The 13311-nt window shown below is 60.0% G+C and overlaps 3 protein-coding genes across 3 annotated transcripts; 1 reads left to right on the plus strand and 2 right to left on the minus strand.

The window, feature by feature from the left end:
* RNF26 (ring finger protein 26) lies at positions 1–2808 on the plus strand. Its single transcript, XM_081541290.1, has one exon. It carries the CDS (start codon positions 573–575, stop codon positions 1872–1874), a length of 1302 nt encoding a protein of 433 aa, XP_081397416.1. The 5' UTR covers positions 1–572; the 3' UTR covers positions 1875–2808.
* Positions 2809–4913: 2105 nt separating this feature from the next.
* C1QTNF5 (C1q and TNF related 5) lies at positions 4914–6878 on the minus strand. Its single transcript, XM_081541291.1, has 3 exons — positions 6692–6878; positions 6158–6414; positions 4914–5816 (listed from the first exon to the last, which is right to left on the minus strand). Exons 2-3 carry the CDS (start codon positions 6369–6371, stop codon positions 5299–5301), a joined length of 732 nt encoding a protein of 243 aa, XP_081397417.1. The 5' UTR covers positions 6372–6414; positions 6692–6878; the 3' UTR covers positions 4914–5298.
* A 711-nt stretch (positions 6879–7589) lies between these two features.
* MFRP (membrane frizzled-related protein) lies at positions 7590–12448 on the minus strand. Its single transcript, XM_081541293.1, has 13 exons — positions 12395–12448; positions 12170–12272; positions 11939–12052; positions 11658–11819; positions 11311–11524; positions 10744–10874; positions 10491–10616; positions 10181–10257; positions 9673–9821; positions 9029–9159; positions 8778–8900; positions 7904–8031; positions 7590–7814 (listed from the first exon to the last, which is right to left on the minus strand). The coding sequence occupies exons 1-13, from the start codon at positions 12446–12448 to the stop codon at positions 7590–7592; spliced, it is 1737 nt and encodes a 578-aa protein (XP_081397419.1).
* Between the last annotated feature and the right edge of the window lie 863 nt (positions 12449–13311).

Here is a 13311-nt window from a genome sequence, read left to right on the forward strand (position 1 = left end):
ACACAAGATGGCGGCGCCCAGCGGAGTAGAGGCCGCGCCTGGGGTTTGCTGAGGCTCGCTCCCTTCCCTCCTGCTCCCTTGGGCGCAAAGCGCCGCGAGCCCAGAGAACGGGGGCCGGGAGGGGACAGGGGCACCTGCGTAGCGGGGCCGCGAGCCCGCGCCCAGCCTGCGCCGCCCCCACCCGGCCCCGGCCTGGCCCGGTCCCTTCCGTTCCCGGTCTCCTCTCGATCTGACCCATTGCCCGGCTGTGGTACGCCACCAGCAGGCCTACAAAGCTGAGATTTTTCCTCCAGCCCGGGATCGCTTCCACTTTAAAGATGTTTGGCCTCTTTCTTCCCAAACAGACCGCCTTCAAAACCGGGAGTCCTGGACCGGCACCTGGCCCTCTTTCCCTCCCCTGAGACTCCACTTCTTCTAACCCAATTCTTCCTCAGTTGCTCTCTGTATTGGAGAGACCGTTCACTTCCTTCCAGATTAATCCCTGAGCCCCCCTTCCCCCCAAATATTGACAACCCTGACACCCCGCTCAACCGGGAGCCAGACTTCTCTTGGACCAACCCCATAGCCCTATCATGGAGGCTGTGTACTTGGTAGTGAATGGGGTGGGCCTGTTGCTGGATGTGCTGACCTTGGTGTTGGACCTCAACTTCCTGCTGGTATCCTCCCTCCTGGCTTCCTTGGCCTGGCTCCTGGCCTTCATCTACAACCTGCCACACACGGTACTGACTAGTCTTCTGCACTTGGGCCGTGGAGTTTTACTTTCACTGCTGGCCTTGATTGAAGCTATGGTCCGCTTCACCTGTGGGGGCTTGCAGGCCATGTCTACCGTACTGTACAGCTGCTGTTCTGGCCTGGAGAGCCTAAAGCTCCTGGGGCACCTGGCCTCCCATGGGGCGCTTAGGAGCCGGGAGATCCTCCACCGGGGCGTCCTCAATCTAGTCTCCAACGGCCATGCTTTGCTGCGTCAGATCTGTGACGTCTGTGCCATCACCATGAGCCTGGTGGCCTACGTGATCAATAGCCTGGTCAACATCTGCCTCATTGGCACTCAGAACTTCTTCTCCCTTGTGCTGGCCCTGTGGGATGCAGTGATGGGGCCGCTGTGGAGGATGACAGATGTAGTGGCTGCCTTCCTAGCCCACGTTTCCAGCAGTGCTGTGGCCATGTCCATCCTTCTCTGGACCCCCTGCCAGCTAGTGCTGGAGCTCTTGGCCTCAGCTGCCCGCCTCCTGGCCAGCTTTATGCTTGTCAATCTCACTGGCCTGGCGCTGCTGGCTTGCGTGCTGGCAGTGACAGTGACTCTGTTGCACCCGGACCTCACCCTGAGGCTGGCTACCCGGGCTCTCAGTCAGCTCCATGCCCGGCCATCCTACCACCGGCTCAGAGAGGATGTTGTGCGGCTCTCTCGGCTAGCCCTGGGCTTGGAGGCCTGGCGCCGAGTCTGGAGCCGTAGCCTACAGCTGGCGAGCTGGCCAAACCGGGGAGGGGCCCCTGGAGCCCCCCAGGGTGGCCCTAGGAGGCTGCCCTCAGCCAGGACATGGCGACAGGACGCTCTTCCTGAAGCTGGGCCCCGATCGGAGGCAGAAGAAGAGGAGGTCAGGATGGCCAGAGTGACAGCTGCCCGGGGCCGGGAGAGGCTCAACGTGGAGGAGTCTGTAGCTGGGCAGGACCCGTGGCAATTGCTGAAGGAGCAGGAGGAGCGGAAGAAGTGTGTCATCTGCCAGGACCAGAGCAAGACGGTACTGCTTCTGCCTTGTCGGCACCTGTGCCTGTGCCAGGCCTGCACTGAGATCCTGATGCGCCACCCCGTCTACCACCGCAACTGCCCACTGTGCCGCCGGGGCATCCTGCAGACCCTCAACGTCTACCTCTGAAGATTTCCTCCCTTCCTCCCTGCCTGCCCACCCCTCCATACTCCACACAGCCACCTGCGCTCAGACAGTGTTCACACCTGATCTCTGGGTCCCGGCCTGCATCCCCTGCTGCCCCCAGAGTCATCGTGCTGCGTCTCTAAGCTGCATCTCCAGGACATTGAAATGGGAAACCCTGGAAGACTGTGACTTGGGTAGGGGCAGGGTAATAGCTTTTCCTTACCCCGTGTGTCCCTGTGATGCTGAGGGTGGCGAGGGTGTCACTCTGCAAGGCCCCGGAGACTGTTCACTGTGGACTCCCCTCCAGCCTGCCAGGGCCCACCCTGATGCCAGCGTTGGGGACTCCTGCCGCTTCGCTTCTGGTTTTTCTGTTGCAGATTTGTAGGTTCTCTCCCTGCTCCCTCCCCACTTCCTTCCCAGCTTCTTCAGCCACGCCCATCAATGTCATTGGGTATTTTGGCAACTCAAGGGCCTTAGAATGATCCTGAACATTTGCTTTCAGCTGGAGCTGCTATGCTCTGGCAGGCTTTGGGGGTAGTATTTCTCAGGTGCCCTTTGAGCTGCTTCTACCTGTTGTGATCTTACAAGGCTCCCTTCTTACCTGACCCGACAGCTGGGATCAAGAATTACCCCCCAGGTGTGTGTGTATGTGTGTATGTTTGCACCTGGCTTTGGGACCATGTACCCTCTGATACCCTGCACCACTGGGAACCTCAGGAGGGATAACCAGATTTCTGTTCCTCTTCCTTTCACTCCCCACATCACAGAGAAAACAATGGCATTCCCCTTCTGGCCATCTCTCCCTGCCACTGGGGAAGACAGACTGTGCACATTTCACTAGGGTCCAAATACAGAAGGAGCCAGGCCTGAGGGGCATGCAGCTCCCTGAGGGGTCCGTCTGGCCCAGGATCCAATGAATAAAGTTGTGTTACAGCTCTGATGGCCTCTGTGTGCATCTTTGCAAGGGTGAATGGTTGGTTATGGTAACGGATGCTGCAGCAGGGTCTTTCAGTCCCAACAAGTGTAGTTGATGGGGGAACTGGCAGGGGAAGAGCTGAGACGTGCCTTGGGGAGAGCCTGTGCCCTATGTAGCTAGATTTGCTTTTACCTTCTCCAATCTGGACCCTCTCATATGCAGGGCTTTTGGAAAGCTCTCCCTATCTTTTCCAGGCTTCCCTGGTGGCTCAGTGAATAATCTGCCTGCAGTGTGAGAGACCTGCAGGGTTTGATTCCTGGGTTGGGAAGATCCCCTGGAGAAGGGCATGGCGACCCACTGCAGTATTCTGTCCTGAATCCCCATGGACAGGAGCCTGGTGGGCTACAGTCCATGGGGTCACAAAGAGTTGGACACGACTGAGCGACTAAGCACAGCCCTATCTTTTCCATTTTGCCAGAGTGGCGCCCTCGGAGAGAGGAAGGTGAGCCTACCCATTGAGCAGGTTTTTCCTCTAGTGCCGCTCTTTGCGGGAGAGAACGTGGGGCTCCTGCTGCCTGGTGTCCAATCTACGCTGAGATCCCTGAAGGAGTTGGTGCTTGTCTTTGCATCTCTTGGCAGAGAGTGGCGCTATGATGGGCTGGAGTAGAGCTGCAGGGCCTCCTCATGGGGAGCTGGGAGGCCTGTCTCTAGCTCACTTAATGGGCCCGGTCCCCATTGGTCATATCAATCCTCACGTGACCTGCAAAGGGTTGAGGGGGGCGGGACACTACCCCATAATTGTATGTTAAGTGTAGGAGCATAATGCCAGGGACAGCCTTCTGGAAGGAGGGGAGGGGGGAAAGGGGTAGGGCAGGAGGAAACGCTGAGGAGAGGCCCCTCCACTTTTGCGTTGAGAGCCTGAGCTGATGTGGGCCTGGCAAGCCGGGTTTGTTAGTCATTGGGTTAGGGGCGGGACAGGGTGGGGAGGCTTGAAGGGGCTCTGCGGCTAGCCTCAGACTTAGTGGCGCAGCCTAGCGTGGTGAGGGAGCCTTCCCCACATCCACCTTGGAATGGAGAGGCCTGAGGAAGGCCTTTTCTGCCCCCTTCCCCCAACCCTGGAAGGGGAGCTGACCAAGGGGAGGCTTAGTTCCTTCCAGTCTCTGTTTAATGTGAGGATAAATATTTTATGAGAGAAGATAAACTTCCTGAGCTGAGAGCAAATGACCCCATTCTCCCCCACCCCTATCTGGAATCACACTGGGAGACCTCAAAACCCTACCTCTACCTAATTGCCCTAATAGCCAGGAGCTCAAGCTATCTAGCGGAGAAGGTAATGACACCCCACTCCAGTACTCTTGCCTGGACAATGCCATGGACGGAGGAGCCTGGTAGGCTGCAGTCCATGGGGTCCAGAAGAGTCGGACACGGCTGAGCGACTTCACTTTCACTTTTCACTTTCATGGATTGGAGAAGGAAGTGGCAACCCACTCCAGTGTTCTTGCCTGGAGAATCCCAGGGACGGGGGAGCCTGGTGGGCTGCCGTCTATGGGGTTGCACAGAGTCGACACGACTGAAGTGACTTAGCAGCAGCAGCAAGCTATCTAGGGTCACTGCTGCATTCTGGAACTGGGGCGCCCCCTTGTGGCCATCTGTGAAATGACCTTTCTAGACAGCCAGGGACACTCCACTCCCCCTGGCAACGGGGACAGAGAAATAGCGTTCCAGTCATCCAGGAAACAGGCACATAGCCAGAGCATCCATGGGTGAAAATCCCAAGTTCCTTTTTGTTGGTCAAGGCAGGGATGTGTGTGTTGAAGCTCCAACCAGTTCTTATGACATCTTTGAGTTAGAAAAAGGTGTGCCTTCTTGGGTGGCCAGAGTCCCCCCCCAGGTCACCATCCCCAGCAGGGCGCTCCTGTTCACAACCTACACCGCTTGGGGGGGCAGCTCCGTGGAGCAGCCTCTTCGTCACCTGGGCTGTTTTCTGTTTCTCCTGGTCCGTAGCTCCATCCAGCCTAAGAGCCCTCCTGACTGCCTGAGCACCCTCTCCCTCCACCCTGCTACCTTGTCTTCCCATTCTCAGAATCAAAGCATCTCCTCTGGTAAAGAAAGACTGAAGCCAGTAGGAGGGTTTTATTAGATTTATTGAAAGATCTCTGAGAAAAAGGGCCCAGGAGCAGGAGGGATGAGGGAAGATCCAGAGAGACAGAGGACCAGGAAGCGAGCACCGCACCTTGGGGTCCCGGGCCAGAGCAACTGGGGGGAACCTACATCTGCCAGAACAGTGAACTCCTTTGGTCTAGGGCAGAAATCCAGCCACTGCCCCATGCTGCCAGCCCCGATCTCAGCCTTGATCCCCATTCCCTGCCGGCAGCAGAACGGAGAGGCCCCCACCCCACCTCCGCAGTCATTCAGGACATTCCAGGGGGCCCAGCCCTCCTAGGTGATGGGGCCGTCGGTGTCACCCCCTCCTCCCCGAGGAGTGAGCATGAGCTCACTTTCCAGTGGGCATCAAGCGAAGACAGGGGAGCTGTGCCAGTCAGAATACACTAGAAATCCAGAGAAGGTGCTGTCTGTCTTGATGCTGGCGTAGATGCCAATATAATCCCCCACGCCCACCTGTACCCACACCTGGTCTTCAGGCTCCAGCCTCACCATGGCGCCCCCGGAGAGCGAGGCTGGCTTGGGCCACCCCCCGAAGAACTGGAAGAAAGAGGCGATAGACTCGCCATTCTTGACCAGATCAAACTGCAGGCTAGCCCGGTAGACGGTGGCGTGGACGGCGAAGTAGTAGACCCCGGGCACCTGGCAGGTGAACTTGCCGGTGACGGCGTCGTAATGTCCCTGCTCGTTCACCAGCACGCGGTCGAAGGGTAGGGGCGCGTCCGACGGCGGGGGCACCCGGCTCTCAGAGCGCTTGGCGCTGAAGGCGGAGCGCGGAGGCACCGAACACTCGCCCGCCGGCCCGGTTGCCCCCATGGGTCCCGCCTCTCCTCGCGGCCCGGGCTCCCCACGCGGCCCTGGGAGGCCTGCGAGTGGGGGGAAGGGAAGCAGAGCGGTTAGGGTGCGCCCGCCGCGGTCCTCCCGCACCCTCCCTCAGCCTCTCAGCCGACCCTTCCCGGCCTGGGCCGCCCTGCGCCCCGGGGCACCCATCCTCGCTTCTTGCAGGGCTCGGAGCAGATCTGAGGGTCCCAGGGGTTCCGGCTCCCGCCGCTGAGTCACTCCTTTGCGGGCTCCCCGATCTGACGGGGTCGGGCGGGGACGGGAGCGGCGCCCCCTGGCGTGAACCCCTAGCTTGGGACCCCGCGGGCAAGAGCCGGGCCGCGCTCACTGGGACGTCCCCACCGATCGCCGCAGAGGCGCCGCTTACCCGGCCTCCCGCCCTCGCCTTTCTCTCCCGGAGCCCCGGGCGCGCCATCGCGGCCGTCGCGGCCGTCGCGGCCCGGCAGGCCCTGGCTGCCGTGGTGGCCCGGCGTGCCGGGGAGGCCCGGGTGCCCCGGGCACAGGCTGGGAATCTTGTTGTCGTCCAGAGGGGCCGAGCCGGTCGCCAGGCCCAGGAGCAGAAGGGCGAGGAGCGGCCTCATGGCGCTGGCACGCGGAGCCCGGACGCCGCGGGCCTCTGGTCGTCTGTGGGCCGGGCAGGACAGGAGTCGGGACCAAGAATCCTGGGACCTGTCTCGGTCCCCACTCCCGGTGCGGCCGGCTCGGTCCCCACCCCACCGCCGTGTCCCTGAGCGAGGCTGAGTGGCCGCGTGGGGAAGAAGAAGAGGTCCCTAGACCCGGGAACCTCTACAGCCCCGCGCCGAGGGAAGAACAGGCCGGACCTCCCTCCTCCTCCCGCCCGGCCGGCGCCCAGTCTTTCCCACAGTCCCCTCCCCCAGCCCCATCTCCCCGCCCCACTCACGCCCCTCCCGGCGCCCGGGGCTGCTCGCTCTCTCCGTGGCTTTCGGGGCTCTCGCTAATCCAGACCCTCCAGGTGACCCCAGGGCTGCCTTCCCTACGCTTCTCTCCAGCCAGGCTCCCCCTGCCCTCGGTGTCTCCCTGGTCCTGGTTCGTTCCTTGCCGGCTCCGCTGTGCTCCTCCCAGACTCCAAGAGGAAACCAGTTGCTCGGGGGCCAAGAGCCCGGGCCGGGAAATAGCAGGGAAATAACTCGTGGTGTCGTGCGGCGGCCGGCCAAAGTTTGGGGGAGAAAGGAGGGAGAGGTTTGAGGCGGGCACAGAGAGGCAGAACTGTGAGAGACAGACGCTCAGGATATCCATAGCTCCAAGGAGCTGGAAGCAGAGATGATGCCGCGACAGAGACCAAGGATAAATCCAGGAGAAACAGAAGCTGAGAACTGACGGTGGAGGGTTCTAGAGCAGTAGACAACTGGATGGCCAGGGCTCAGAACAGGCCCTGCCACATGACTAGACTCTAGATGACATTTTCTGTTGAATAAATGAAAATGTCAGAAGGCAGGTGGTAGAGAGCCTGAAAAACCAGATGGGAGATGGGGAAGGCAGAAGACAGGAAGTCAAGGTCAGAGACTTGGGTGGGAAGGGGTCCAGATTGTCAGTGGTACAGCGCGGAGTGAGGCCAGCTGTTTGCAGCAGCTGGGAAAGTAAAGGGATAGGGGATGATCTGGGAGGGTGGGAGGACCACACTAGCCCCACTGAGGACTCCTCTTCCCCTCCCTGGGAGTACCCTGAGGTGGGGGCCATGGGCAGAGTTCCATGCTGGGCCCCTTCCCTTGCTCCCCTGCCTGCCCACCCTGATGGGCAAAGGAGGCTGCGTAGCAGAGGGCAGGGGCCCCGCCTCAGGGTCAGGGCTGGGCACAAGCCTCCAGGCCAGCTGCCTCAGGCAGTCTGTTGCAGTTGAAGGGCCAGGGGGTGCCCAGTAGCGCCAGGCCAGACTGGCACTGGCGCTCTGCCTCCTGGCAGACAGAGCGGCAAGGGGGAAGGACGCTGCCTAGTGGGGTGCAGTGGGGCACCAGCAGCCCGCAAAGGAGCCTCCGGAAATTCTGGTAGCAGGGCAGGCTTGTCAGGCTCTGTGGAAGGAAGAGAGGAGCCCTCAGGCATCCGGCTCCCCAGGTTCCCTCCCTTCCTGGGGGCTCCTCCTTATCTCTGCCCGGAGCACCTTGTAACCTCTGAGGACCTCCACCACCTCCTCCTGGGTGCTCATGCCCACCCAGATGTTAGGGAAGGCTGTGGTGTTGTAGCTCAGACCGACGCACATCTCCACCTGGACAGGCTCACAGGCCAGCTCTGCAGGGAGGGGAGAGGAGGGGAGGGTCACCTTGGGGAGCACCCCCTGGCTGTGCGACTGGGGACAAGTCACCTAATCACCCTTCATGGGTCAGACTGGGGCTTGTTGTGAGAACCAAAGAAAGTGAAAGTGTCAGTCGCTCGGTCGTGTCCGACTCTGCAACCCCATGGACTGTAGCCTGCCAGCCTCCTCTGTCCATGGAATTCTCTAGGCAAGATCCTGGAATGGGTTACCATTGTTGTGAGAATCAAAGGAGTTAACACGGAGAGATGCCTTATATACATGTAGAGGGTTCCTGTTCTCGGGAGCCTACTCCAAGCATCTTTCGCCAGCCCCGGGCATCATGCAGGCACCTCTGTGATCTCAGGAAGCAAGGGTCACCAACATTGGCAGAACCACTAGCCATCTGGAAGGAATTCCCCCAGGCTCACCCACATCTGTGAGGTGGGCCCTGGAGAGAGCCTCTCTGTGTGACAAAGCCAGGAGTGGTTCTTGAAACCCCAACCATTGTCTCCCAGATTCCCATTTGCCTTGGGGGTAACTCTAAATACTGTTGCCAAGGCTGGGGGAGAATCCCTTCAGGATTTGGTGAAGTGGTCCAGAGTCTGAACAGGGGGCCCCCAGCCCCCATCAGGAAGGACGGGGATAACTGTGAAGACGTGTGCCCGTGGGTTTCTCTGGACGGGCACCCAGCCTCCCCAGGCCTGCCAGGACTGCCCGCAGTGCCCTGGGGCAGGCTCCTCACCTGGGGGTGGGAACAAGGGGCTGCTGCAGTTGTCATCGGCGCAGTCTCGCCACGTGCTGCACATCCACTGCAGACTCTTACACCCGCCATCCTGGCAGGAGAACTCTCCGGGCCTACAGGGGTCTGCAGGCACAGGGGGACATGCCTGAACTCCCACGGCCTTTACTGTGCCCAGACCAGGGTCTAGAACCCTTCCCCATTTCTCTGGAGGCGCCCCTACTGCCCACGCCCATGCGCCCAGGGCCACCTACTTTCTGTGGCGTTGAGGGCCCGGTAGGTGGCTGAGAAGCCCCCAATGCTGAAGCCATGGTCTGTCCTAAAGAGCACTGCCAGCTGGTGGTGCGAGGAGATGAGACGCGGGGGCGGCTCTGCTCCACAGAACCTGTCCAGAGCAGGCAGCAATCCTGGCATCGGGCCCCTCTGGCTGAGCAAGCATGCATGAGGCCTCTTGCAGGCCCAGGGAGGGGGAGCCGGGTGCTCTGGATGATGCCAGAGGTGATGGGAGGCATAGTCATTGACTCATGGGAGGAGGACACACGTGTTCAGTAGACAAAGTACTAGACACACTGCTTGAACTTGAGCCACTTCGACCTGGGGAAAATCAGTGAGGGTTCTGGGGGAAGTGGAAACGGACTCAGGGGAAATGGGAGTGGGAGAGGCCTGGGGAGGGCTTCCTGGAGGAGGCAATGTAAGGAGTCAAGGCAAGAGGGACAGGTACAAAGGTGCAGAAGGACAAGCCTTTTTTAAAAAAGTGTGACAGTGAGGCGACCTCCAGCTTGGTCCAAGAGAGGACAATGAGGCTACTGAACGGGTATGGTAATTTGTGGGCAGCCTTGACGTCAGGCTGTGGAGGCGGGGGTGTATCCTTGGCTCCTCCTGTGGCTCTGCCCTATACCTGTCCAGGAGGCTGAGGGCCCCTGAACTGGGGGCCTCGTACACCTCCACGTAGTCAGACTTGCACTCGTCCTGAGCTTCCAGGCTGAAGTTGTGGAAGAGCAGTTCGACGCCATGTCCAGCAGGCACCGAGATATGCCAGGTGCAAAGCTGGGGGGGGGTACAGGTGGGGTAATTTATGGGTTCCTTCTCCTGTCCCAATCGGGGTTCTCAGGCTGAGCTCCAGACGGGCTTTCCCAGCTGCAGGTGGGGTAGGGACTGAGCGGGCTTGGCCCACATCGCTCTCATCATCATTGGCGGAAGGGCCTTTAACTTATCTGGTCTCACGATAAGCTTACCCAGCACGGGAGTTGGGTACCTAGTAAGCACTTGATAATGTCCCCTTCCTGTCTGCTTGATCTCTGGTCTTTCCAGGTACAAGGAGTATCTGCCATGCCGTTCTCAATCGCACTAACCCCGATGCTCAGGTGTGCCCCACTGCCCTCCCCATGGAGCACTGGCTGGCTTACCTGTTGGTGAGGGTACTGCTGCAGGTAGCTGGGAGCAGAGAAAGTGCCCTCAAGCCCAGTCAGGTTCCCCCCACACCCTGTAGAGAGGAGGGGGGCAGGCTCATGAGTTTACCAGGATCTGTGCCTTTGGCCAGTAGGCCTGGCCATGACAGTGGCAAAGAGTCTTGGCTGTGCCCATGGGAAACAAGTTCTGGGCCAGAAGAATGACCAGGCAGGTTTGGAGCTGGGCCAGGCCGGGGGTGGGGTGGGGTGGGGTCCAGCCTGCACCTGGATCAGACAATACCCACCCCGAGGCTGACCGGATCTGTACCTGCAAGCTCGGCACTGCAGTTGGTCTCGTCACTGCCGTCAGCACAGTCGGTGAAACCGTCACACACCGCGTCACGTAGCAAGCAGACAGACTGGCCACAGGGGAACTCCTCATGTGCACAGCTCCCTGGGGGTTGGCATCTGGATTCAGAACCCTCTAGAGTCTCTACCCCTTTTGCCGGGCTGGGAGTGGCTGGAGGGGAAGAAAGTGGCTGGTGGCCGGGTAGCTGAGCATTTGGTGGGAGAACACTCACCGTGTCCAGGGGCCACCGCCTGGTACCAGGCATGGAAGCCAGATCCTTCCACACTGCTGTCAGAGACGAAGGCCACCCGGAGGCGGCTGGCATTGGTGTTGAGTGTTGGGGGAGGCACCCTCCCACATATTCTGCAAGAAGCCAGATTAGGGGTGATGGTGGCTCAGAGCTCAGGGCCAGCGGGAGTGGAGCCTGCCTGGGCTCTGTGGTCCTCTTTCCTGAAGCCCCGTCCTGGGGACGATGTGTCAAAAAAGGTTCCGTTCCTTTCCAGCAGAGCTGTGACCTCCCTGGCACCTGCTTGTCCATCCTTGAAGCATTGATTCATGGGAAAGGCATGTGGGAGCTCCAGCTTCCAGATTTGGAAGCCAAGGTCAGAGAGGGGAAGTGACCTTCCCAAGGTCATATAGCAAGATGGTGGCAAAGCTGGGCGCAGAGGCCAAGTCTCTCCCTTTCTTCCTCCTAGTCAAGAGTTTCCCTCTGCACCTCCCTGGTTCTGCCCTCCAGACAGTCATTCAGGACAGGAGTGAGAGAGTGGGGGTTGGGATCTCCGGGGACAGAGGAACCTACCTGAGGAGGGGGCCTTCAGGCTCGGGAGAGATTTCCAACCGATCGAAAAGACAAGAGGCCACACTCTCCGTGCTGAGAGTTTCGATCTTGAGCTGTATTGCATGGTCTGTGGCCACCTGGATATGCCACACGCAGTGGGAGTTGGGTGGGTAAGGGTCTGGGTAGTTGGGGCTGCTGAAGAAGCCCCTTGGGCCGGGAAGGAGGCCCCCACAGGCTGCAGAGATGGAGGTTAGCGTTCAGAGGTCAAAAGAAGAGTGAGGTTTTTTTTTCCTCAAGGTGCCTCTTCCTGCACAACCCCTCCTGCCATTTTGGGACCTTCTCCAGGAAGATCAGCCCTGAGTACTCACCAGACTGGGGTGTGAGGCTCACTCCTGCCTCCAGTTGCCCTTTAAGGGTCCCAGTTGCCTGGGAGGTGGTGGTGGAGGTGGCAGGGGTAGTGCCAATGGTGGTGAGGCCTCGGGAAGGCAGTGGACGGTAGGTGGCTCCGGGTGGGGTTGTAGCCTGCAATTCTGAAGGTGACAAGATGGGGGAGGGGGCTCAGAGGCTCTGGATCCCTTGGGCGCATGGGCAGTAGAGCTCATGGAGTCTCATCCTAAAGCCCTTCTTCCAGCAGGCCCTGGGGACTCACGGGCCAGGATGATGGCCACCAGCAGCCCGAGCAGCAGGAGCAGCAGGCCGGCCAGCAGGAGGACACACAGCCAGGAGAAGCGGCAGTCTGGCTGCAGCCGTCGGGGATGCCGACCTGTGGACAGGCAGGGCGGGGTTTTGAGAGCCCTCTCCCTTGGGCATCCCTCACCTACCACCCTCAGCTCCCGGGCCTTTCTTGTCCTACCCCTGGGTCACCCCCTGAGATGGTTACCATGCCAGGGAGCTCGGGCGCTGCAGTCAGCGTCCTCCCGGAGGGCGGGGAGGGGGCAAGGTGGCCCTGATTCAGGCTCGAAAGCAGGATTGCAGAACTCAGTCTGAAGGGAGAGATTAGAGGGTTGAGGGCCGGCGGCAGTGCTGCCTGGCAGGCGTGTTCGCAGGGCCGGGTAGCCCTAGGCAGGCATCTGGGTCTCGCGGGAGTGGCCCTGCTGACCCTTACCTTGCTCAGCTCTGTCGTCTCCACACAGAGGACGATATCCGAGCAGTCCTTCATGGCTCTAGGCTCTGCATGGCTTTCTGGAATCCCTGCGACAGCTCAAGACCCCAAAGAGCCCACTTCCTGCCCCAGTCCCCCTCTCAAAGGGGCAGCCTCTGCTCCCTGAGGCAGAGGGCAGTCGGGCTAGACCAGCTCTCCTGCTGCCCTAGGCAGACTGGCTCAGGCTGCTGGCTATTCCGTCTGTGTGGGGGAAGGGACAACAGCCAGAAGGAATTCACAAAGGCATGGAATGGTCCCTTAATCCAACTCAGCTGAGGATGCTGAAGTCAAGACCCTGGCACACAGCAGCGGTCCTTAAAGGCACAGGCCATGGCTGAGGACACCCTGCACAGGAAGCTGGGTGCTCTGAGCGGGCTGTGACAGAGAGCTGGTCACCCCCTTTCTTAATCTCACTGAGGTGTTGAGTGAGTGCTGGGAGGAAAGGGGGGCAGTGGGGCAGTCTTGCAAACATGAAGGAGCCTTCAAAGCCAGGTGTGAGGGCTTGGCAGCTTCAAAGCCTGTGAGTCCTGAGTACCCTGGACAAAATCAGCGGCCTTCTACTCCTTCCAGGCTTCCCAGGTGGCTCAGTGCTAAAGAATATGACCGCTAACGCAGGAGACAGGAGTTCAGTCCCTGCGTGGGAAAGATCCCCTGGTGAAGGAAATGGTAACCCACTCCAGTATTCTTGCCTGGGAAATCCCATGGACAGAGGAGCCTGGTGGGCTACAGTCCATGGGGTCGCAAAGAGTCAGACAACAATTTAGTGACCAAACAACAAGTGCTCCTTGGCATCTGGGTGACTGAGGCATTACCCAAGCTGGGTCTTTGAAAGTCCCCCTAAAGCACCTGGGTGCCCAGGGACAAGGACATGGTGTGGGTGG

The sequence above is a fragment of the Giraffa tippelskirchi genome, chromosome 11 (assembly GCF_054371585.1).
Source record: "Giraffa tippelskirchi isolate mGirTip1 chromosome 11, T2T-mGirTip1v1.2.pri, whole genome shotgun sequence".
Taxonomy (NCBI): Eukaryota; Metazoa; Chordata; class Mammalia; order Artiodactyla; family Giraffidae; genus Giraffa; species Giraffa tippelskirchi.